Source organism: Scylla paramamosain, chromosome 8 (genome assembly GCF_035594125.1).
Source record: "Scylla paramamosain isolate STU-SP2022 chromosome 8, ASM3559412v1, whole genome shotgun sequence".
Classification (NCBI taxonomy): Eukaryota; Metazoa; Arthropoda; class Malacostraca; order Decapoda; family Portunidae; genus Scylla; species Scylla paramamosain.
Window position 1 is genome coordinate 28,855,736 of NC_087158.1, and position 25,332 is coordinate 28,881,067.

Sequence of the window (25,332 nt, forward strand, 5' to 3'; positions counted from 1 at the left end):
AGCAAGTCCAGAAATCTATGCTAAGGCAAAGGCCACCATAGAACTTGGAAGTCTTTGAAAACATGAAGCTGGTAACCATGTATCATGAAAGTTGAATTTCCTCAAAATTTTTATTTCAATGTAGAGGATGCACCATCCTTGCTTCTCATCCCCAGCACTTCAAAGAATGATCTTTGTGCAGCTGTTTTCCACAAGGTGTGAGGAGACTTCATAGAATCCATAGCCAGCTACAACAAACATGCTAGGATGCAAGAAAAGTGCAAATAATAATATAGTAACTATTTGATAATAATGATGAGGCAATACTTGAGCAAAGAATAATAGGATGGACATAGACCTTCTAATACTGAAGAGTGACTGTAGATATCATATCAGGGAGATGTGGCACAAAGTATTTACATAAGTTGATAATTATAAAGCAAAGGGACACACATAAGCAGACTAAAGTAAATAAAAGATAAAACATAGAGCAAACAAATAAGAAATCAAATAAAGAACAAAATGAAAGTGCAAAGATGAATCCCATGCTGGAAGAAAGGGAACTTGAGAGTGTGGTACTGTGATGGTCAGAATCTGAGAGAAAAGAAGACTCACAATATGGAGGCCGTAGAGTACTTTAGCCATGGCCACAATACGCTCTACAGTGTCGTCGACAGTGGGCACTAGCTTCTTGTCTTCCTCATCCTCACGAGGTGTCCGGCCGCCGCCCAGCCTGGAATACAGTGTGTGCTGCCAGTTCATGGCGTCTGCTGGATCATACTTGTCTGGCAGTGTCAGCTGTGTCTTGACAAAATCCAGGATCTCATTCTCAGCCACTTTCTGTTGAGGGGAGATATGCTCTTATAATGCAAAAATAGGAACACGCATTACACTGAGATACATGAGATATAATATTTACAAATTCAGTGATTTTGTGTACAGGAAACCTGTGTATTGTAAGAAAGATGAGGTGACAGTCAAGACTCACCGCTAAATGTTTCTCTTTGCAGTGCTGGACAATCTCCTGCTCACGCCCTGCAAAAAGATTGAGGCCAACAGGCAGCAGACGTTTGAGGCATGCCACCATCAAGGATGAGGCCAGCTCCTTTTCCTTGTTGGTCTTTTTGGCTCCGCTACGTTTTTTCTTTTTCTGTAATGAGCAACACAGCTGTGATTTCTTTCTATCTAACAGATACCCACCAGAAGCTGCTGGCCCCTCAGCCCTGTACCCCACACCTGACATGTGAGTTGCCTGCTTATAGGTGTTATTGATGTTGTGTCTCACTTGTTGGCACAGAAGCTCTCTCTCATACTTGGATGCAACAAGTTTGACTAAATGAAATCAACTGAATTTCACATTAAGAACTGCACATACAATGCTATCAAAAGCTATTCTGCATATTTTTGTTGCCTCACTAATGATGATGCTTCCACTTCAATTATGAACCATGCTTGATACTTAAAAAGAATGAAAAAAAAGTGATCATAGCTGAAGATTACCACAAGCATATATCCTAATACAGATATAATTTCTTTATGTTTACAAATTTTCCATTAATGAAAAATCAAATCATAAACTGATGAGTGGATGGCATTTCATAATAAGTCAATGAAATGTCACATTTTCATTATAAAAATACACTTATGCATTAATAAAAAGATCCACATTTGTAAATTCAAACTTTGGTTCCATGAGAAAAAATCTGATTTCCTCATGCATACAATACAGAAGTCTTTTCCAATTATGGCAAGACTCCTCTAAAGAGCATCTAAGTGATCCATATTAATAATTCTGATACAAAATCTTTCATAGCACTTGCTGCAGAACAAACAGAAATGCAAGAATATTTTGTGGTCAAGAAAAAACACTTTTTGCATTCCTCCTTCATCTAAAGAACACATACCACTAGAATGACAAAAATAATGCAATGTAGACTTGCAAGGCAAGTAAGAGGGCTGCCCCCACAATATCTTGGGGCTGTCATGCCTTGCTTCATGCTGTCCTTCCATATCCAATGCCATACTTCTCTTCTGCTTTCCCTTACTTTGGTCTGTCCTGCCTCCACTGCCTCCTTTGCCCTGTTCTTCCAAAACTAATTGATTTGTTTCCCTGAAGATCTTTATGAACTATTCCTAGCAATGATGACTCCTAACTCATGAGCTGTATCCTCTTGAGTGTAACTGCATTCACTAATATACAGGAATACATACATGAAACTAGTTATCCAAAAATAAAGTTTTCAACAAAGCTAAAAGGCCTTTATTTATTTTAGAGAATGTCTTTTAATGATGTGTCAGCATTCCAAAGTAAGCAACAATAACTTATGGGATAACTATTAGTGGAATTTGAACAGGAGGAGACATGCAACAAAATAACAACAAGGCCTGTGTATATAATAAATGTACAAGTAATACAAGTACAAGAAATACTGATGGTATGAATATGCAAAGAAATGTCAGTCATGCTCAGTTGTTCATTGTGGAAGATAAGTGTGCCCTATACATTTGTCCTTCCTCCTACAAGTTGTGGAGCAGTGAGCAAGTGACTTGGTGGAGGAATGGAAATGAAGGGGTGGTGGGAAGGCAAACCTTCACATCTGAGAGGCCCACATGCTCCGGGCTGTCTGTTGTGCTGGATGGGCATCTGATGTACAAGAGATGCACCTAAAGCTGTCATAACAACCATAACAACCGTAAAAAAAATGTCAAACTGTAAAGTTTCCTCAGTCTGTCAGGATGAGTAAATCAAACATTGGTACTGTAGGGAGAAGATGAAACTGGTTGATATGTCTAAGAAAACTGGATGGTGAGGAAAAAAGAGTGAGTGTGAATGTAAAACATAAGCTGTGAGTCCTGTTGAAAGTGAAAGGGGGCAGTGACATTCCTGGTGGAGCATCACAGGTGAGGCATCCCTTGAATGGGATGGAGTAATGCCTCTGTGTTAGGGGTGGGATAACAACAAAGACACACGGGCACCATCAGACAGACAACAAACGCATTCGCTTACGTACTACTATCACCGGCATCCCAGGCTGCTGCCGATGGTAAGATGAGTTAGGTATGAGAATAGCATCATTGCAAGCCATTCCTTGGTAGTTTTCACTTCACAAAAGACGAGATTAGATCTCTTGGCAATCAAGACTGTATGACTTATTGAGTGAAGCTATACAAGAGAAACTCATGAGAAAAAAAATAATACCCAAAAATAAAAGAGTAATGACAGTAAGAGCAAAACACAGGTTAAGAATGTTAAAGACATTAAAGAGTCAAACCCTCATGTCAGTAAGACAAGAAAAGATTGAAAGAACAGAGAGCATGAGGACTGGTGAGACTGTGCAGGGACATACCTTGACCTTGCCTCCTGTGTTGCCTACAGGATCAGGTGCTGTGGCTTGGCGGTTGCGGGAGGACGTGGTGGGCATGATCAATGTCATGTTATCAATCTCATTCTGGCTAATGAAGTTGGTCTCCTCACGTCTGAAGTACTGCAAAGGGAAGGGTGGAGGGAGGGAGTTATTATTATTTGTCTGAACAGTGTGTAGGTCACACAATAGTTCAGGAATCTTTGTGTGTGTGTGTGTGTGTGTGTTATTACCTGAGAGTTGGACCAGATGTGGAAAATCTGTGCTACTCTGTTGTACACATCCTCAGCCTCTGGGACACCATTCTTGAGCCAGTAGTTGCGGTGCTGGTCCACGTACTTGATGAGCAGTGGGTAGAAGGCGTAGATGTCCCTTGTCAGCAGCTGCCATTCCTCCTGCAGCTGACTCTCCACCTAAAAGAGCACACACACATATGCACTTTATTAAAATCATTACATAAAACCTTAAGTAAAGCCAGATTCAAAGTTTGATTCATGAACCAGCTTACCTGTAAGTTTTCAGTGTGTGTGGGCAAAAGACTCACCTGACTGGTGTCTTCAGTGGTGGATTTCAGGAAGCTTCGCAGGTTCTCCTCCTTGTTGAACATGTAATCAGCGCGCTTGTGCACTCGGTCTGCCAGGGGAAGGTAAGGGTCCCGCAGCAGCTCCTCACTCGAGTTGATGATGATCTGCTGTGTGTAGCCAGCAATGCGGGTCATCCAGGGGGCGTTCTCCACACCAACATTGTACATGATGAGCCGCAGCACCAGACGCAGCAGCTGGTTCATATGCTCACACGTCACCATCGACACATGGTTCCTGCCACACACAGTACAAATGCATGGCCCAGGAAATGTCACCTCTTGAGATATAACTTTCAGAACACAAATGTACACCACAGGAAATACTCATACTATAAGATATAACTTTCAGAACACAAATGACTGATGCTATATGACTTTTGAAAATCACATGAGCATGCATTTATCCCTACTCTTGGCTCTTCAGCAATCTGTGTTTTCATAACACAAGAAATCCTTTCCTTAATGATTAGCTTGCCTGTCATCACACACACACACACACACACACACACACACACACACACACACACACACACACACAAACACACACAAACACACACAAACATAAACACACACACACACACACACACACACACACACACACACACATCAAAGATAAAAAAGTGCCTGAGTTCTAGTATCATCTGCTTAAAAAAAAAAAAAAAAAAATATATATATATATATATATATATATATATATATATATATATATATATATATATATATATATATATATATATATATATATATATATAAAATAAATAACAATAACTGTGGGAAAATAACAGTAAGAAAGATGAGTCATGAAGAGACAACACATACCCTTCAGAAGGATTGACATTGTCTGGTCCTTGATTCCACCAGAAGGGCAGGTAGGAACACAGCATGGGCAGGATGACGTCAATGATGTAAGGGTGGTCACTGTGCTTGGACTCCTCCTCCACAAACTTCTCCACCTGCTTCAGCACTGCCTCCAGGTTGGGCATTGCAGTGTCCATTTTGGAGATGATTTCTGTTGAGTATGGGTGATACATGATGCTCATAAATGAAGACTAGTAAGATAACACAACACTGGCCTTTAAAGCTGATGATTAAGCCTTTCACTGTGATATGTGACAATTCACACCATTAAAAAGACAATGTATGAACTCTTTATAAGCATTAATAAGAGTAGAAGATTAAAAAATAGATATTACAATTCCTAGCCAGTATAATGTCTTGAGGTGGCTGTAGAAGATCTTGAGTGGTTAGTGATTAAGGAAAGATGTGCCAAACAGAAGTGAAAGAGTTAAGCCATGATTCAAATAGCACTTTTATTATCATTCATTTTCATGAAGAAGTTTTACAATTTGGTGTGTGAATTTGACGAAGGAATGATGTTAAAGTTCAAAGAAATTGCCTTCCTTATCACTTAACAAAGAAAATGATGAGAGAGAGAGAGAGAGAGAGAGAGAGAGAGAGAGAGAGAGAGAGAGAGAGAGAGAGAGAGAGAGAGAGAGAGAGAGAGAGAGAGAGAGAGAAAATACCAACCCTGAGCCTCAAGGGACTGGTCAGCAATGCGGTTGTGGATGCTCCAAGGGTTGTTTTTGTTCATCATGGGCTCCAGGAAGGCAACAGGAAAGGTGGCAGCAAAGGCCCCTAGACAGTTTCCAATGGAGGGTCTGTGGCGGTCAAGTTCTTTCTTCATGAAAGTCTTGCCGCTGTCGAGGGTGAGGTCTGTCCCTAGCTGGTAGAGAGCTGCCAGAATCTTGTAGCAGGCCACCTGAATCTCATCCACTGTAGGAAGGCAGACACATGCCCAAGGTAATTACTGTTCATTCAATATAATTCTGGAGATAAATTATCATACCTTTTACTGATGTGATACTCAAGGCAAGTAAATTTCTTTAATGTAAGTAGACTAGATATTCAATGTTTATCCCTAAATATTACTCAAATAACATGCTGAGATAGATCATAAAAGTTCTAAAATGAACTAGGTCATTTATTTTATTTATGCTGTGAAGTGATGCAGCATTTCGAATTTGTTATAAGGTTGTTGTAGTCTATAAAGACACAAAACACAGTAGTGGGACTCACACAGCAGATCTTGGCCAAACTCGCAGGCAGCTGTGTGGTCAAAGAGGGAGGTGAGCACTGGCAGCAGCACCGTCTGGATGTAGTTGAGGGATGCAGAGGTCTTGAGGTGTGTCCCGCGAATGTAGGCATATTTGCCCTGAAGCAGGACAAAGCATGGATGTTACACCCAAACCTTGCTCAATGAACTGTGTCATATAGACACTATTCACATCCCTGAGTGCACACCACATTATCTAAAATTTTTCAACCTTAACTGAAGACTTTCAAGTACATATTGTCATGCAGAAGCTAAGTTTAAGATTCACAAAAGAAAATTCCCACATGAATGAACTGCACCTTCCTCTCCTCCCCTCACCTCCTGCAAGCACTGAATGCAGTGCTCCATGTCAATAGCAGCATTGTTGAAGAAGGTGAGCATTGAGGTACGAATGAATTCTGGCAGACTCTTGGCAAGTGTTTTGGCGTCTACTGAACGGACAATAACCTGCAGGCACTTGACAGTCACCTGTAGAGGATGTTGGTCTTTAGCCACATACAATATGGGTGTTGCACATCTGAGGCCTCCCTTTATAAGCAGCTTTAGAAAAAAAAGGAGGCTAAGACTACACAGCAATGCAAAAGTTGTTTAAACCAATAATAGATGCATTAGTGAAACAACAATTCAGACTCAAAGATAATTAAGTCAATACTGTAAAAAGCAATCATATCACCAACATTTTTCATACATTCCTAAAGTATTGCACTGGTTTTTGGTTATATTATTAAAGTTGGAGTGGTCACCTCTCATATTTCACTGCCTGACTTGGGCACCTCCCTCACCTTGGTGTCTGAGCCAATGCAGGTGCTCTTGGTGCGCATGAGATTGGCCAGCTTACAGAAGAGTGAGGCAACCATCTCCTTTTCCTTGAGGGATGCGCTGCCCACCATGTTGTTTGTCATCGCCACTGCCAGGAAGTAGTTGCGGTTGGTGCTGTTAGAGTTTAGGAAATGGCAGTTAGCCTTAGGCATAACATAATAGCATTTGGAAATAAAGAAATTGACATAAATGGTGACAGAAGAAATCTACAGCCCAAATAAACCATCCAAATTGCATCACTTCCATAGTTCACCTGAAGTATTTCTCCATCAGTGGCAAAACCACCTTTGAGAAGAACTTGACATCTTTAGTGGAGGTCTTGAAGGAACTACGTCTTGAGTAGTTGGTTGAAGGTTTCAGGAGCTTCATGTTGACTGCTGCAGAGTCAAGGTACTGCAGCAGCTTTTCCAGCAAACTGTAGGCAAAGCGACGCTCCACAGCTCCTGAAGCACCACCTGGATCCTCACCGTCACCATGGCCCCTGAGAGAGAAGAGGACAATGGAAGATTAGGGAGGGATGGCATTTTATCCTGCCTATTATACAATGAAACACTGAATACAGCTTGAGTTTTGAAGAGAGAGCAAGTAAGCATATAAGGTTTATTCCCTATTTTGATGTCAGTTCTACTTTACTGTTCTGTATTGAATGTGTATCAGTGAGGTTTGAAATACTTTTGGTTACAGTCTTTATCTAGACTGTGAAACAATGTGGTAAGAAGTGATGATGTGACAATATCTTTGTTTTCATACTGAAATAATGTGTAATTCTGTGATAGATGTACAAACTTTACCTGGTGAGTTTGTAGCCCATGAACTGCAGGTATTTGAGGAGCTCAACTGAGCGGAAACGGTCTTTGCGCTTCTCCTTTTCCGTAAGCATGTCGTATGGCACCATCTGGGGATGGATGCCACCGCCTGGGGGAGAAAGAGCAGAAAAGGAATATTAGGAAAGGCAACATGAAGGAGAATATAAGATAATAAATGTAAGAAAACTGGTAACATGAAAATACTGTTCACAATCAATTTTAACAAAAATTACTATTCTTCATAAAAAATCATGGTACATATTTTATGTTCATACCTTCAATTTCTTTACAAACCTGTGCTCAAGTTATTAATAAATTAAGATTTCAAGCATGGATACTTAAGGCAACATTATAAACCAACAACATAGAACTACTTTTACAACCTCAAACACCTTGAACAACATACTGTAACCCAGCTGTGTCTTGACCCTGGTGTCCTGCTGCTAGTGCACCACTGAGAGCATCCTCAGCACTACTCACCACATGCCTCCACCTCCTCCTTCTTCCTCTTGGCCCAGATATCATGTGCATTCTCAGCAAGACGCTCAGCCATGTTTTGCATCTCCCTGGACAGTGTGAGGTTGGTCATGTCCACTGGTTGAGGGTTGTAGTTGTACAGGTCAGACTGCAAGAAGGAAGAGATAACATAAGCATTAATATCTATTTAAATCAATTGAGGGTTAAAAAAAATTTTATGAGGGGGATTAAGAAAAGAGAGAGATAGTAAATGATTCAGACCATTGCCAATACTCACAGTGTCCTGGCGGTGTAGCTGTTCCCTGCCACTGGTAGATACACCCTCACTCTCGTATTCAATCTTCCACTTGATTGCCAGCAGGGCCTTGATGGCGTCCCTCACTGGCTCCCGGTAACGCTCCCTCTCCTGCAATGCCATGGAGGATAGAGGTGAATTTTTTTGTTAATATACTTTTTATAACTACTAGCTGAAGGATACAAGCATTTCAAGAACAAATACTAAAAAAACCTTATTCAACTGCCACTCACTATAATCGTATACCAAGTAATGCTAGTACGTAAAAATAGTTCCAGATTTGGTCTTTTAATCCAATACAGTCACCACTATGATCTCCACTGGTACCTCCACCACCATAGCTAATACCATCCTCCACCTTTATCATGACCAACAGCTCTAACATCACCACCATTCCTGCCTTCATCATGCTTTCCTTCTTCAATAAAATCATTCTCATCACCTTTACCATTACTGTTTTTATTGTACTTCCTGCATTTCCATCATGATCAGCAATACTATAATACTATAACACACTTTATTTATATCACTGCAACCACTACTGATACATTAGAAGCATCTACCAACACACACACTGACACACACTCACATAATCTGACAGCATATTGAAAGGCTTGAGTCTTGGATGCAGCTTCTCCTCTCCAGACCAAGTCTCACCATAACTCCAACCACTCTCCAGTTTCCTTGAGGCCCAAGCATCATGGTAATGCTCGCTGAACTTCTTGATCAGGTCCTGGATGTCTTCGTCTAGGTGCACACTGCCGGACATACTCACATTGGCACAATAACAAACCCAGGTGTGCATAAACAACAAAGATTTAATTAAGTTTACTTCTCAAGTGTTTCCCTTTTAAGTATGTTTATATACTCTTCAGTCCCTCATATTTTTAATTATGTACCTGTTTTTTATCTTTCCTTCATTCTATTCTCTATTTCTCTGTTTTGTTTATATCTGTTTTCTTATTCTAAAGACCTACTAATTGTATATATCTATTTATTTAACTATCACTACATCTACTTGCCTACCTACATATTTATCTATTTGCATGTCTATTCATTAATTTATTAGTCTACCTATTACACTCTTTAGAATTTTCATTTACTTTGCCAGCCCATCTTCCAACTTTATTTCTTGTCTGCCAGCCATTCTTCTGCATGTGTCTGCATGTGTTCACTCACTTATCTGCATGGCCACCTTATCATATCTGCCTTTCTATTTGTTTGCTTGTCTGTCTATCCATCATTTCATCTGCCTTACTTACTCAGTGGTGTCGATGGGTGTGGGCTTGTAAGGACCTTCAGAGCAGGAGGATGTGTTGTACAGCTCCTCTTCGTGGCCGTGAGTCAGGGAGTAGTCAGGGGGCAGAGCACACCCAATGGCAGACAGACATGGGAGTGCCTGGTGGGGAAGAACAGGAAGAATGCAGGTGTGAAGGGAAGAAATTAAGGAAATCAAGGAATGAAATGGAAAGAAACCAGGGATGCAGGAATGTGTATAGAAACGGAAAGAAAAAAAAAGGGAGATAAGGATGGAGAAAGAGACAAGATGGAGAAGAGAAAGGATAGAAAAAGAGAAAGGAGAAATAAACTTTGGCAAATATAGGGCAAGGCTGAGAAAGTGCTGGTAGTCAAATAAAACAATATTCTATCACAATCAATCTTCTTTACCCCTTTTATTTTCTCAAACCGATTTTCACTGCAATCACTCATGTACGTACTGAGAGGCAAAGGTGTCTGGGTGGTCTGGGATGGGAGGACCAGGGAAGAGATGCTAGTACTCACCTTGCTGAAGAGCTCTGGGTCATATTCCATCTTGGCGAGGGAGTCAAAGATGTTGGTGAAGAGCATCATGGTGAGGCGCTTCTCCTCCTCTGACGCCGTGCCAGGAGTGTTGGACGAGGTGCCATAGTACTTGCCACAACGCTCATAGTGAAGTGTTAGGAGCTGCAGCAGAGAGAGAGAGAGAGAGAGAGAGAGAGAGAGAGAGAGAGAGAGAGAGAGAGAGAGAGAGAGAGAGAGAGAGAGAGAGAGAGAGAGAGAGAGAGAGAGAGAGAGAGAGAGAGAGAGAGAGAGAGAGAGAGAGAGAGAGAGAGAGAGAGAGAGAGAGAGAGAGAGAGAGAGAGAGAGAGAGAGAGAGAGAGAGAGAGAGAGAGAGAGAGAGAGAGAGAGAGAGAGAGAGAGAGAGATTAAATATGACTATTTCAGGTACAGATGATGACAGAACAGCTCTGAAACACCACAATCTACTTGATTTCAACATATATCTGAATGTAAAATAGAAACTGTAAATTATATAACCAATTCCAGCCTAATAAATGCCATAAGTAAATACAATTATACATGTCCTTCAAATCTGAATATGCAAGCTTTATCATAATGTTTGCCTCCTGTATGATACAAGACACAGGGCATGACAGATAAGGTGTACAGTATGAGACTCACCCTGAGAGCCACAGTGGTGTATTCAGAGAGCTTGGACACATCAATGGTCAACTTGCGGAGGAGTGGCAGGAGGGCAGCAGGTTGCATCTCTCGGGTCAGAGCAACCAGGAAGTCTGACACACCCTCACGCTGCCCCTTTGTCAAGATCTATTGAGAGAGACAAAAGAGTCATATGTGCACAATGTAAGAAGACTTCTTACATCAGTCTTTCACATTCCATAACCACAAATACAAAATTATATGAATTATATGAAGGGTATAATAGGCCACAGCAATATGCAGAAACAGACTAACCTTGCATTTGGAGAGACGGTAGACAGTGTGCAATGTGGCATCGAGGAGTGGTGCATGCTGGTCAGCCTCAGAGTAGAAGTTAGAATGCTTGATGAGTGCAGGTAGGATGGAGTTGCCAATATAGCGGTTAAGTGCCAAACCCATCTCAGATTCAGAGCCATCAGACTATGAGGGAAGACAGGAAGGAAGCACATTAACATAAACAACTGAAAATAACTATAATTCTTAAGTGAGTATCAAGGTTAAAATTAAGTTTCTCATAATTGTTCTATTGGTATGCTTGATTCTTAATATCCATCAACATGTCCAATATTTTATGGTACCAAACAGGAAGCCTCCATTATCCAGCCATGATGACAAGTAGAAGGTGAGGACAAGTGAGTGGGGGAGGGACTTACCTTGTCAAGAGAGGTGGCAGCACGCAGATCAAGCAGGAAGGCATGCTCCAGGAGGGAGAAGAACAGCTCCTTGTCATCCATTCCATACACTCGCTCCAGGAAGAGGACAATGCTCTGCTTGTGGGCAGGGATGAGGCCAGGTGGGATGTCACTGCGGCCCTCCTCAGCAGCTGTGTTGGACAGTGTGAAGCGCAGGGACAGCACACCCTGGACACACACCACAACAATGAAATTAACTGGTTTGGCTATTATGATAAAACACATCCTCTGGTATATTATTATACTTCAGTGATACTCTGAAGTCTGAAATCTAGATACACATCTGTCACGTCACTAAAATGCATTACCTGCAAATCCTCAAGGGGCACCAGTGAGCGCAGGATGGCACGCGCTCGCAGGCTGTCATTCTTCCCTTGAGCAATCACATTGGCCTCTGGGGCACAGCGGCCCATCAGATCTACCAGGGTGCAGTAGAAGGCCAAGATGGCAGCACCAGTGTCAATATAGTCTTCATCATCATCACCAGCTGGCATTGGGTGGTCAATGGGCACAGCACCCTCAGCCTCAGCACCAAGACGCTGGGCAGCAATGCGCTCAGACATCTGGCAGAGCAGGATGGTGAGGGTTAAGAGGAGAAGATGAGGGCTAGTGTGAGCTGCGGTGTTGAGAAATGTGTGAAAAAAGAAGAGAAGGAAGACATAAAAATAAGAGTAAGGAGGGGGAAGAGAATAAATAAAATTGGTGAATAAAATAAGGAACAAGGTGGAAAATGCACATGATGGAAAAGGAAAGAGGGACAGAATGAATAAAGAGATAAAGGGTGAGGGAAGTTTAGTGTGTGAGACTCACCTTGTTGGCATCCATGATGGCCCGCAGGAGACCTTCTCCCTCACCTCTAAGAGCGGGACCCAGACACTCAGGGCGGCGGATCAGCAGGCGGATCACCAGGTTTGCATTCTCCTCAACACTCTCACCTGCAAACGGTGAAATGTCAAGCCTTGTTCCATCAAGAGTTGAGCAGTAATGCATTTTTTAAAATTTGCTTGTTTGTAGGTTTTTCTACTACTGTAATTAAATATTTTGGCACAATTGGATAGTATTAACAAAAGGAGTCTTACATTTAGCCATCATGTTTGATTGTTCAATTAATATTCCATTTGTACTTTGAATAATTAATAATCTGATTTGGGTACATAAAGTGTGCATATACTAGGGGATGCTTGACTCTCTGAGCAGTGAGGCATGCTGGGGCCAGCCCTGAGGATGATGTGTGTGTGTGTGTGTGTGTGTGTGTGTGTGTGTGTGTGTGTGTGTGTGTGTGTGTGTGTGTGTGTGTGTGTGTGTGTGTGTGTGTGTGTGTGTGTGTGTGTGTGAGATGTTTAATAATAGGGATGAGAATAATTCAACAATATTAATGTCATTATGACTGTGTAGAATAAATGAAAGTATGAAGGTAGGCAATACACAGACAGAAGATGACATCCCTACATGACAACAAAGTCAGTGGGACATGTAGGGGAGGGGTGGACTGTCAGGGGTGGTGGCCGCCACCAGCATCACTAATCAGGGAGTGGCTTCTACACTACAGAGAGGCTTTAAAGGAAAGAACTTGGACCATGAGGGAGCGTGAACAGGTGTGAGTCACTAGGGTGGCGTTTGCGTGAGGGTGCCCATGAGAGAAGGAAGAAAGGAGGGTGAAGGGAAGGGAGGCGGTGCTGGTGTACCTTGCAACTCTTGGTCCCGGTTCAGACCTGGCAAGAAGGAGCGACACTACAGGCCAACCTAAACCAACCTGACCTGACCCACAAGAGGTGAGGTCATTCTGCTTCAGACTGTGGTGTGACATGCTCAGAAGGGTGAGCCTGCCACCAGCACAGTCTGAAGGTGAAGAAATACAGGGCAGTGGCCAAAACTGAACCAGAGAGAATGCAATACTCACGGACGCACAGGCAACACTACAAATGCCGTGAGTAAGCAGAATTGTCAATATCACTCAAAACTCTTCTACAAGAAAACAGAAAGACTGAAGGATGAAGAATCAAGTGTCAGATAATATAAGTCAGTTGAAAAATAATAAGACTGACATGGTAAGTAAAACAGCAGCAGAGGATGAGTTGAGGATGTGACCAAGGATTGAAGTTAGTCCAGTGGCAAAGTTTACAGAGGTTTACAGAAAAAGACTAATAATTTATCACTCGCAGCAAAGAAGGACATGGTCATTAAAAAGCTGTTAAAATTTAGAACTCACGGATGACAACGCCATCTGTAGACCGTCATAACACACACAGCCAGACAAACAAACAAACGCACAGACTGCCAGACATACATGTAAACTGGCATACAGACTATCCAAAAGACAGACAGACAGACATACAACTTGTGTAAGCAAGCAAACAAAAAAATGACTCGCACAGACCAGCACACGCACATCAGCAGTATGAGCAAATATACAAACAAAGAATATGTTCCTCTTTCCAGGAAGTAACCATTGCAAACACTCATACAATTTCATCTCTCTTTCTCTCTTTCTCTCTCTCTCTCTCTCTCTCTCTCTCTCTCTCTCTCTCTCTCTCTCACTCCCCTCACCTCCCACCCACACGCAGAACCTGAGGAAGTCCAGGTATCTCTCTCCTTCCACCGGGTCCCAGCCAAGGTCTGGGTAACCCTTCTCCACCAGCTCACTGTTACTCTGCAGGCCACAGCGGGACAAGTACACAGCAATCTTCTCCAGGTGATGCTCCCTGTGTGCATGGAGGACAAAGTAAGAGGAAGACAAATGTAGTTGATAAAATAGACACAAAAGAAAAATAACTTCTTTAAAGGACAAATATTCAAGATGAGACAACTGATATGCTTTTTCACTTCATTGTTTTTATCATTCTTAAGCCATTTCTTTCTCATTTAGTTTTAAATTACATGTATATTTACTGCCTGTATTTTTACAAGAATGATTCAAGGTGGCTATGTTCCATTTTTAAGACAAAATTACATACCTTATTTTCTTTAAAATTTATGTATATGCATGTATAGATAAATTCGTAAGATTGTGTCTGTGTGTGCGTTTATGTCCTCACCTAAGAGCAAGGGCCAGTTCAGTGTTGTCCATGAGGGAGGAGTAGGCCACGTCGAGGGGCGTTGACCCGCGCAGGGACGGCCGGGACAGCAGGATGTAAGAGTTCTCCAGCAGGAAGGGCAGGTGGTCGAACATGGCCTTCTGGTTCTGGCGACCCGTCCGGCAGAAGTAACAGAGGAACTTGCAGCACGCTACCACCATCTCATGCGACGTATCCTGAAGGTGAGGCAGGCACCAAGGGTCACCAACATTGCTGTCACACTCATCATGGAACTGACACTACACCCTCCCACAGACTGGCTCACCCTAATCCCTACTTGTGAAGAAAAGTATGAGTAAAATTGAGATATTCATAATACTAGGTAATTGAGTAGCATTCAGAACAGCATAATCAAGCAGACTGTATTAATAGTGCCTTAACAGTTTATGAACAAGGTAAAAAATCCTTGATGTAAATGTCACACTATAATACTTCAAGGAACATTGACATTTATGAATCTCATAAGACATGCATATATTAAGGATAAAGCTGGCAATTTAAGAAAAGTTATTCCTAAACTACTTGTGCAAAATGTATAACTGATGATAAAATGTTGCTAAAAACTTTAAAGCTGAGACAAACAGGAAATTCTGAGAAGTGAATGAATGTGAGTGAGGCAGACATCGCCTCTTTCCCTCATTCACTCATTCGCTATACTGAAGTGCACAGTGAATGAGTGAATGGTGAAAAAGTATTGCTCAGTTCTATCAATAAATTTTCCTACCATACATCTCAAATACTGGACCTCCCACAAGCTGGTGATGATGAAGACCTACTTATGTTTAACAATGAAGAAAAAAGAAAAGAAAAAATAATATCCAATAAATACCCTATTCCCATATAAGTTATTACCTAATTACATAGAATAGACTGAGCAAATACTACAAGACGGACACAGTATCATGTAAGTTATGTGTATGTAATTCTACTTATATCTAACACTCATTGTATTCTTAATGCCACTCTCTGAAATTACTTTTCTGCCAGTCATTCTGTTGTACATTCCTTACACTGCATTACTTTTAATGATCCCTCCAACATCCAATATTCCACTGTTCCAATCTTTTACTTCCTGAAACCATTTACTCATACCCACTATACACTTCTCTAGTCTTTTGTCCTAACTTCTGACTAAGCTACATACAATGATGCCATTAAACTTACATTTACACCTCCATCCCCTTTATCCTCTGCCTCCTTCCCTGCTTGACCCACTCATTCCCCTTCTTCTCTAGCTGGCCAATCCACACCTACCCTCCCTCCCTCCCTCCCCACCAACACCCAAAAAAAAAAGGGGTCCCGCTTGCAAGGGACTCCTGGTGACACTTACGGAGGGAAAAGTCTGAAGTAGTAGGTTTCGGAGGCTTGGAAGAAATAAGAGGACAACATCTTTTCACTGCACACTCTCTTAAAACACGGGTGGGTCAGTAAAGATAGCTAGGTACTGTTAAGTGCCGTGAGAACTGTACAAAGTGACAAACTGAACTGTTTCTGTTCAGCTGAAGACGATTTAAGAGTGAGGACACAATGAATATTTGAAGCACGTCCAGTAGATGCCATCAAGCATTAGTTTGACTGACAGGGAAGGGAAGGGGTAAGAATCAAGACAAAGTCATGCATAATGATATAAGTAAAAGGAAGGTTTTTATGGACATTACTATGAAGAAATTAATAATAAGAAAGACGACAAAGGTACCACCACACCAAAAGAAGGTGCACAGAAGCATAATATTCCATTGTTTATAGTAGAATTGTTACTAGAACATCACAAACACACTCATCTCATTAAAAGAAAAACATAATACACAACACTGATCATTACACTTCATGTCTTCAAAGGAAATAACTGACTGCTGTAGATCTTTGATAAGAGACTAAAGATTTTATGACCAAATATACTCATATCTGAAACATTTCTAATACCTGCATTAATGAAGCTGCAATGGAGTATTTTTATTTACTCAGTAATATATTCAAGACTGAAAAAACTGAAGTAAGCAAATACCATGGATATATATTTTAGGGGCAAAATGAAAACTATAAAGGGGAAAGACTGAATCACTCACAAGCCACATCTATTTGAATTATTTTACTGTCATGAAGCAAACACCATAAACACTTGACAGATGAAAACAAATGGGTGAAATGTTAGAAAAAACATACAACATGGTGAATATATAAAAGAATTGACTGATAAACTTGGGAGAAGAGGAAGAGGGAGGAAAGAGAACAGTAGGCTTGAGGCGCACCTTCTCCTTAGTCTGAGTCACTTCGCCCTCCTGAGTCTGGGTCTCACCGGCGGCCTGAGCACGGCGGCCCAGTGTGTTCATCATGACAGCCATCACGTTCTCGTGCACACACAGGATACGGATCAGGTCAGGGTGTTGGAAGAAGATGTGGTTGTTGACAAGTGTCCTGTCATGGGAGAGAATCACACACCCTCCAGTGCTTCATTCATGATCCATATAAGAATCAATATACATGTTTGTTTACACCTGCTACAGCTGCTGCTCTTATTACTAATACTCCTACAATTACTATAACCACAATTATTTACACTACTGCTACTTTTAAACCAATAACAACAACCACTACAATAAAAGCATCTACTAGTACTACCACTACTACTGTACTGCTACTTCTACAACAAGTACTACTACTGTACTATTACTACTACTACTACCATGAGAACTTACCAGAGAAGTTCCCGCATGAGAGCCTCCTCCTCTTGGGACATCTGCACAGGAAGGAGGGCACGCACCTTGCTCAAGCACAGCCACAAAGTCTCCACATCCTTCTTGGTGTTGCTGCTGATCACATAGGTCTTTTCCAGGGCTGCCATCATTTCCCCAATGCTGTTGTACTGACGCACCAACAGACTACAAGGAGCACACACTCAGCCATTATCCACACTCACTCTAAATAGGTGTGTGTGTGTGTTTGTGAGTGTAATTTTAAGAAACTGAGGTAATGAATCCACTTAGAATTAATTTCAAGCATAATCACAAACCATTTCTTCACTTTATCATGTTTTTGTTATCTATGTTTCTAGTTTAAGGTTTTAAACAATGTATTATTTGCTATTTATTATAGAAGTATTTCATTGCATGCTTTCAAATTAGTATATGCAAATCATGAAGTATGTGGTGGTAGCATTGACAAAATGGCAATTTAACACAAATGATACAATATTATTATTTGCAGGGAAAATGAATGCCATTAAAGCACATTAGGGAGTGGAGTGGTAGGCAAGAGTATTTTAACAGAGACAGAGACAGAGACAGAGAGAGAGAGAGAGAGAGAGAGAGAGAGAGAGAGAGAGAGAGAGAGAGAGAGAGAGAGCACTCACCTGAACATTTCTCGGATGAGGACAGGTGTCTCAATGAAGGACTCGGAGGCCCAACGGACAATGGTATCAACAAGCACCTTCTTGAACTTGTCGGCTGGGTCCAGCACCTCAGGTTCTGCAGCGACAACTTCCTCTGTGACTTCCTCCTTCTGGCCGCCCAAAATCATTACAAACTTGGACACCACTCCCTTGGACTCTGGTGATGGGGATTCCTGTGCCATAGAAATTAAAAGAATAAGATTTTCTGCTTTATTGAATGGTTTAACTGCACACATCTTCCACTGCTTGGATATTCTAAGACTATGAAGTATTTCTGTAAAAATTTTTCAACTGTATTCTGTGTCTTCCATGTTATATCTTTCTACCAACATACCTCAGCGTCTCCCTCTTCCTCAGGTCCAGCTGGAATCTTTGCCTTTGTCATGAGTCTATCGTGGTAGTCCAGGAGCTTCTTCCTGAGGTCCTCCCCACAGGGTGTCTCCTCAAGTTCCTCATCATTTAGGTTCTTGAAGCCTAGGATGGCATTCATCTGCTCACGAGGTGGACAGCGGAACTCTCGGGTCTTTTTGGCTGCCACAGAAGAAGGCAAGTCTGACTGCTTGATCTCAATGTATCGCCGTAGCTGATCTTGCTGGACCTGTACACATCGACACAGAAATTAGAAGATAGACTATATATATATATATATATATATATATATATATATATATATATATATATATATATATATATATATATATATATATATATATATATATATATATATATATATATATATATATATATATATATATATATATATATATATATATATATATATATATATATATATATATATATATTGGCTGTGTGGATATGAACCTGGTATATAACCATTTTGTGTCTCCTGCATCCTGTCCACATTTTCAAGGCTGACTCACCTCACCAACGTAGTCGTGAGCGAAGGCAATGAGGCTCTCCACACGGTGCCTCTTCTGCAGGTCCAGCAGGTGATGCAGCACATAACATAATTGCAGTTTTACACCCTCAGCAATTTCCATGTCCACCAGACCCTTACGATTTTCATCTTTTCCTTCTGAAAATAAAAAAATAAAATAATTTTATTCTAGAACATTTCGTAAAACAAGAATGCAATGAATATAGTAACCTATGATATGATTTTTTCTCTTACTGAGCAATGTATTTCACTATGTATTTCCAAGACTTAAGTAGGAAGAAAAGGCAACACCCACCGGCATCATAGTCAGGGTCCCACGTGCGGGGGTCGATCATGATGAGCAACTTTGTGATGTCGTCGTCCTGCAGGATGCCCACCAGCAGCAGCTTGTCCACCAGTTTGAGCAGTGGCCTGAAGCATGGCAAGAATGTTTACTCTCTTCCTCTACATTCAACAGAAAATAATTATACAGCCAACAATTTACACACATACAACATATTATATAATTTATCTCATAGCAAAGGACACTTTTATGGCACTCCCACACACAGCACTATGATGAGCAAAGTGAACAAGTAAAAATATATTTCTATATGCAGAAGAAGCATGAGCATATGATAACTAAAAGAAAGTAAAAAAGGAAAAGGCCCACTGAAAGTCTATAGGTGCAGGAATAACTCACACAAACAGGTTCTCATTGGAGCCACCAATGGGGTCCCTGTTATGCACTTGGTTGGTCTTGACGGCCTCAGACAGGGCACACATGACGAATTCTCGAGCCACGTCCAGTGGGAAGTGAGGGGAGGAGAGTCCCTTGATGGTCTCGATGTTGGTGCTGATGTAGCCGCCGGAGGGAGTATCATAAGTGGAGTGGAGAGATAGGCTGTCTGGGATGGTGAATTGTTCACTACAGCAGGCAGGGCAGGTGTAGTGCAGGTGGGACGCAGGTCAAAGGTAAAGACAAGCGGTGCAGCAGCAGCAGACGTGTGTGAGGGAAGGAAGAGTGTTATGGCGGCCGGTGGGTTACGGCGCACAAACACACACAACGCCACAACAGGCGTGAGATGAGGAGGAGGAAGGGAAGACAAAGAAAAATATAAATACACAAGAAAAACTGTCATATTATATTGTGTATGGGATGAAATATTCATGTCATCCAAAAAACAAAACAAAATGTATTGAAATGAAGAAAGCAAAACAATGTGACAGTGTCATCAAAATAAAAATAAGTGACAGAGTTTCAAGAGGCAAGTCAGTTGACTAGGTGGTGTTGCCAGAGTCAGTCAGTCAGTCAGTTCAACTCCCATTGGACAGATTACAGTAAAAATAAGATCAGGATGGGAGGTGCAGAGTAGCCTGTGATGGCTCCCTTGCACACCTCCACAAAAAGAGCACAAAGTAAAGAATGGTAAGGGCACAAAAATTTATCTAGAAAACAAAATTTCAAATAAATTGCATAAAAATACATACAGTAATGAATACGAAGACATTACATTTGTAAGGCAATGAAGCAGAAAACAACATGCAGTGGGAGGGAGGGGTGTTACCAGGCGGGTGGGTGCTGACAGCTTAGGGGGGTTATGCTCATTGGGGAGAGGGGGGAAGATCTCTATACTGGTAATACCTTGAGGAGATGAAACACCTGCAGAACTTCATCCTACCCTTAGCTCCTCCTGCATCTACAGTCTCCCTTACAACAGTGATCTCAATAACCATGTCTCTATCATTCAGTCTCTTCAAAGAGCGAATGTCAATAATACTTTCTTAAATTACTGTGAAACTTATGTCATATATTGTAACTCAGTTCTTTATTCTGGATTCTCTCAAAGAACAGCTCCTTCTCTGTCAAGTCTATGAAAGATATATTTTTCTCTTTTATATTGAGTAAGTGTTGATGGATATCTGTATACCTGATGTCAGACATGCTCATCAGAGGCCTCACTGATTCGGTGTGGGTGGCAGACATTGAGTTACCCATCTCCTCCTGTGCATAGATCTCCTTCAGTTCAGGTCTTAGTGGCACAATAAACTCATTCTGTGTCACTTCCCTGCAGGAGGAAAAGTACAATAGGTCTTAGGACAACTATTCATGGTAGCAGTTTGTATTTCATCAATATCATCACTGAAAATAACAGAAAGATCTGGCGTTATCTTCATAGTGACAGACCACATACATGGTGTTGGCAAAGCTCTCCAGGTGAAGAGAGATGAGCAGGTTGTAGAAACCCATCCTGAGTGGGCCGGACATGTATTCAGACTGCATAGCATAGAGCAGTTGCTTTTGGTCTACATGTGAACAGAGAGTATGAGCAGCGCGGTAGTTGCTCTGGTAACACACGGCGCAATACAGGGCCAGCGTATGTGAATGGAAGCTCAGCAACTTGTCATACTCAATCAACTCTAGAATGTCAATGCATCGGTCCTCCTCGGGGATGTGGAGAGCGAGCATCGGCACTGCATCCTCAGCCAGCATGGACCAGCCACGGATGTCAGACAGCTTGAGGGCATGAATCTTTAGCGAGGTGTTGGGAACCCGTGACCATTGATGCGGCTGTAATAGGGACATTAGCATATGTATACACAAAGTAGATTTATGAAAGAAAATTACATTCCATCAACTGAAGGAAGTCCCACACAAAATTATATGATATACATACAACAATCACTATCACCTCCCTTAAAAAATGTACCATATTCTGGCAACTATGACAAGGATCACCATCACACATGGATGGTGAACCCACCTTGAGGATCTGAACCTTCAGGCGAGGCGGCATCTGTGGGATGACGTGTTTGTCGCTGTTCTGCAAGACAGCTGCACTGAGGGGCAGCGTGGTGGGGGTGCGACCAAGCTCAATCTGCAGTGTCTCCTTGCTGGTGGGCTCCAAGAACACACCAGGGAATAGCTTAGTGCCAGGTTCCATGCGGTACTTGTGGCGTGTGTCCTTCCCGTCGCACTGCAGTGTGATGAAACCTGTTGCAGTGTCAATGAAGCACCCGATGAACATACCCTGAGAGGCACCTTTCCCACCAGTGTCTGATGTGACCTCTGCATGCAGTTCATCCGCCCGGAACATGTAGCAGCTGTGACGCTCCACACTGTGTGCCAGATAAACTTCATCACCTTCAGACCTAGAGAAATGACCCTTCCCAACATCAAGTATACTAAATCAACACTCTTTATGAAACAGCCAATACTAAGCAATTATTTGTAATAAATAATACACTGCTGAGACCTTAATGATTATTCAAGTGACACCTGTGCCCCTTCAGACATCTGTGCACCTTTGGTCTCTCCAGCCAGTACTCACGCGCTCTGGATGTGCCCCTCCTCAGTGTACTCCTGCACGATGACGGAGCGAACCTTGCTCTGGTCAAAGGTGGTGTCGTGGATGTGGTACTGTGTGGTGACCCAGCCAATGTAAACATGAGCGGGATCCTGGCCAGGGAAGATCCTCACGCCATAGAAGTATTCATTCATCAGCTTGAGGCACTCACTGTCAAACATTTCCTCTTCCCGGACCTCCTCAGTGACAGTCTGCTAAGGTGAAAAACACCCATGTTGAAGTGCTTGTACCAAACACACATAGCTACATTCAGTAAATACATTTCACCAATAATGTAAAACTACTGACAAAATGCTAAAAATATGAAAAGGAAATCAATGATTTTGCACTATTTCTTACAGAAAGATGCTATCATTACCATACAAGGCATTTTGAGCAAGGTGGCATGGGGAGGTACTGCACATATATCACAGTGAAGCAAGGTATTGGCTGTGGGTGTAAGACCAACCTGTCTCTCTGGAATGGCAGGAGGCATCAGCTTGCCCTCACCGCCCTGAGCCACACGGACAGAGGGTGAGCGGTTCTTCCTTGGGGGCCGTGGCACATCCAGATTGCTCCCACTGGGCTCAGGGGTGCGGCCTTTGCTCCTGGCACGGTCACCACTTGCATCGCGCTTCTTGCTGAAAAACCTGAAGGAGACAAGAACACTTGCAGCCACTCATGAGATGCCCCAACCTCTCCTTCCTGTGGGTATTGGTGTGACAGCTCATGACCAATTACGGCAATCAGGCAGCACCACGTGGATTATGAGGGAAAATTTACACAAAATTTACATTTAAGATCCAAAAGAAAGTATGCAATTAAGTAAAAAGTACAAAAGTGTATCACCACCACATCTGTGAATCAACTGAGTCACAAACATATAAAAAAAAGTAAGGCACAATACAATACAGAATATATATATAGACAACAAGGATGCAAAATTTAAGACAAAAAAGAGTTTGATGGCAGCTGACATGGAGGACTGCCCTCTGCGTCCACCAACATTCCCTTAGACATGAAAAAAGAAGCGTTTAAGGACATTTACTCGTATGAATGTACTCAGGCAGAGGCGTGTGGCGCAGGACACCGCTGGTGATAATCGTGGTACTTGAGATTATCACACTTGGTTAAAAATATGTGGTGTTTATGAAAATAAAAGACACAGAAAAAAGAACTAGAATAAATAGAGAAAAGGGGGAAAGAGATGAGAAAGAGAGAAAGAAGAAGAGAGTGAGAGAGACTAAGGGCACAGGTGGGGTGTGGCCCCCCCCCACAGGGTGGAGACCTGTCCCTACCCTCGGGGCTCCTCTGCCGACCCCTCGCCCCAAGCCGGGACACACCAAAAGAGGATTGGCTTCTGCTTTCGCCTAGAATATCACTTACTTGACCCTTCACCATAAAGGAGCCACTGGGAGCTTTAAAATGGGCCATTTTGCAGCTGAAGACATAGTGGTGATCTGGATTTTCTACTTAAAGCTGCGTACTTTAAAACTCCTTCAATATAAACCCAAGAGGTAACTGTTGTAAACAGAGTGGGAGGGAAGGATGATGGGTGGGGCAGGGCTGGAGGGGGAAGGAGGGGCCCCGGGCCTGGTGCCTGGCTGGTGCGGGAGTGGTAGTGGGTGAGGGAACACAGGCGTGCTGGTACAGGAGAGAGACACGGCAGGCAGGCGAGAGTACCTGGCAGCCATGACGGCGGTCACGGCGGTGTGGAACTGTCTGGCGAGTCCAATCAGCGGGGAGAACACAACAGGGTAAGTGAGGTTACCTCCCTCCCTCCCTCCCTAGCAGGGCAGGACGTTAGCCCTCACCTAGAGCGGACGTCATGCAACATCATATATTCATTATATCACGGTCAGGGAACAAGGGACCACGGACACAAGGCAGATGTGTGTGGCCCTGAGCTTTGCCGGCGGCCTGTGCCCAGCGGACACGCACTCACCTGCTCTTGAACCTGAGGCGACGCTCCGTCAGGTCCTCACGGATGAGGTCCATGCTTGCAAGAGAGATACGTGGATGCAGTATCACAACACACTTGTCAGCGACACAACAGGTTTACAGTCTTCGTTTCTAATTCTTCCAAACACTCTTAAGAGTGAGCATCAATAAACATATAATTAAACGCAAGTAACAGTGATTATTGGGAACATTTCTGTTTGCCAAGACCATGCTGTGGGCAGCAATGGATGAGGCCCTGGCTTGGCGAGATGTTTGGTGCTCCACTCTGTCTCTCTTCCCCTTCACACCCCACGACCCTCAGTCTCTCTTTCTCCTCTCCTACTCACCTGAAGGGAGACTTGCCACGCTTCTTTCTGTCGTTGCTTTCTGCAGGTGCCTCCTCTCCTCCTTCTGTGGCTGCCTCGGTTGTCAGTTTGCCTGCTAGGAGATTATTGATGCACCTTAATCATGCATCTGAAGAGGACTGATGAATGTTCACAAATGATTGCAAAGCAGCCATGTACTCAACTAAGTCCAGCCTGTGTGTGTGTGTGTGTGTGTGTGTGTGTATACTTACAATAAAGAAGCCTTACCCGAGTCAATCTTTGGCTTCTCCTCTGCAATAGCTTTCTTGGCCATGCCCTCGTCTGCCTCCACACCCTCCTCATTGCTGTAGTGCAGTTCTGGGGACAAGATACACACACTCATATGTTATTAAAAATAAATAAAATAAAGAATGCATAATGAGAGAGAGAGAGAGAGAGAGAGAGAGAGAGAGAGAGAGAGAGAGAGAGAGAGAGAGAGAGAGAGAGAGAGAGAGAGAGAGAGAGATTGCAACTCACCCATAACCCAATATAACAAACATAAGGCCAACATTTAATGAATCCTATGAAGTCGATACTTTGAAATTCACATCACTCACCCTTGATGTCTGAAAGAGAGAAGCCGGTGTCCACCAGGGAACTCTGGAAAGCGATGGAGGGCTGGACCTCACCGTGCTTCAGTGTGTGTTGCCTCTTGCGCACCTCCATCCATCGCTGGGCCTTCTCTTCCTCTCTGCCAGGAGAGAGAGAGAGAGAGAGAGAGAGAGAGAGAGAG

General features: G+C 42.5%; 1 protein-coding gene across 9 annotated transcripts in view; it reads right to left on the minus strand.

Moving 5' to 3' along the window:
* Positions 1-25,332, minus strand: part of LOC135103103 (ryanodine receptor-like) — a 151,580-nt gene that overhangs the window by 25,334 nt on the left and 100,914 nt on the right. For 4 of the 9 annotated variants that reach the window (XM_064009128.1, XM_064009122.1, XM_064009126.1 and 1 more), the window contains 40 exons: positions 25,157-25,290; positions 24,828-24,917; positions 24,582-24,675; positions 22,763-22,943; positions 22,279-22,508; positions 21,712-22,066; positions 21,142-21,518; positions 20,878-21,015; positions 19,650-19,802; positions 19,263-19,378; positions 18,951-19,105; positions 18,404-18,667; positions 18,031-18,242; positions 17,378-17,560; positions 16,931-17,096; positions 14,643-14,857; positions 14,155-14,309; positions 12,418-12,542; positions 11,916-12,170; positions 11,569-11,775; positions 11,171-11,335; positions 10,877-11,023; positions 10,217-10,378; positions 9,697-9,833; positions 9,024-9,192; positions 8,417-8,545; positions 8,143-8,287; positions 7,648-7,771; positions 7,110-7,337; positions 6,820-6,970; positions 6,356-6,505; positions 6,001-6,136; positions 5,452-5,697; positions 4,744-4,933; positions 3,886-4,159; positions 3,575-3,754; positions 3,327-3,464; positions 2,991-3,014; positions 968-1,129; positions 595-819 (listed from right to left, as the gene is read on the minus strand). In XM_064009128.1, coding sequence (XP_063865198.1) covers positions 595-819; positions 968-1,129; positions 2,991-3,014; positions 3,327-3,464; positions 3,575-3,754; positions 3,886-4,159; positions 4,744-4,933; positions 5,452-5,697; positions 6,001-6,136; positions 6,356-6,505; positions 6,820-6,970; positions 7,110-7,337; positions 7,648-7,771; positions 8,143-8,287; positions 8,417-8,545; positions 9,024-9,192; positions 9,697-9,833; positions 10,217-10,378; positions 10,877-11,023; positions 11,171-11,335; positions 11,569-11,775; positions 11,916-12,170; positions 12,418-12,542; positions 14,155-14,309; positions 14,643-14,857; positions 16,931-17,096; positions 17,378-17,560; positions 18,031-18,242; positions 18,404-18,667; positions 18,951-19,105; positions 19,263-19,378; positions 19,650-19,802; positions 20,878-21,015; positions 21,142-21,518; positions 21,712-22,066; positions 22,279-22,508; positions 22,763-22,943; positions 24,582-24,675; positions 24,828-24,917; positions 25,157-25,290 — 7,087 coding nt within the window. Of the gene's footprint in view, positions 1-594; positions 820-967; positions 1,130-2,990; positions 3,015-3,326; positions 3,465-3,574; positions 3,755-3,885; positions 4,160-4,743; positions 4,934-5,451; positions 5,698-6,000; positions 6,137-6,355; positions 6,506-6,819; positions 6,971-7,109; positions 7,338-7,647; positions 7,772-8,142; positions 8,288-8,416; positions 8,546-9,023; positions 9,193-9,696; positions 9,834-10,216; positions 10,379-10,876; positions 11,024-11,170; positions 11,336-11,568; positions 11,776-11,915; positions 12,171-12,417; positions 12,543-13,292; positions 13,320-14,154; positions 14,310-14,642; positions 14,858-16,930; positions 17,097-17,377; positions 17,561-18,030; positions 18,243-18,403; positions 18,668-18,950; positions 19,106-19,262; positions 19,379-19,649; positions 19,875-20,877; positions 21,016-21,141; positions 21,519-21,711; positions 22,067-22,278; positions 22,509-22,762; positions 22,944-24,581; positions 24,676-24,827; positions 24,918-25,156; positions 25,291-25,332 lie in introns of all 9 variants that reach the window. The other 5 variants (XM_064009123.1, XM_064009124.1, XM_064009120.1 and 2 more) reach the window with 4 other exon arrangements.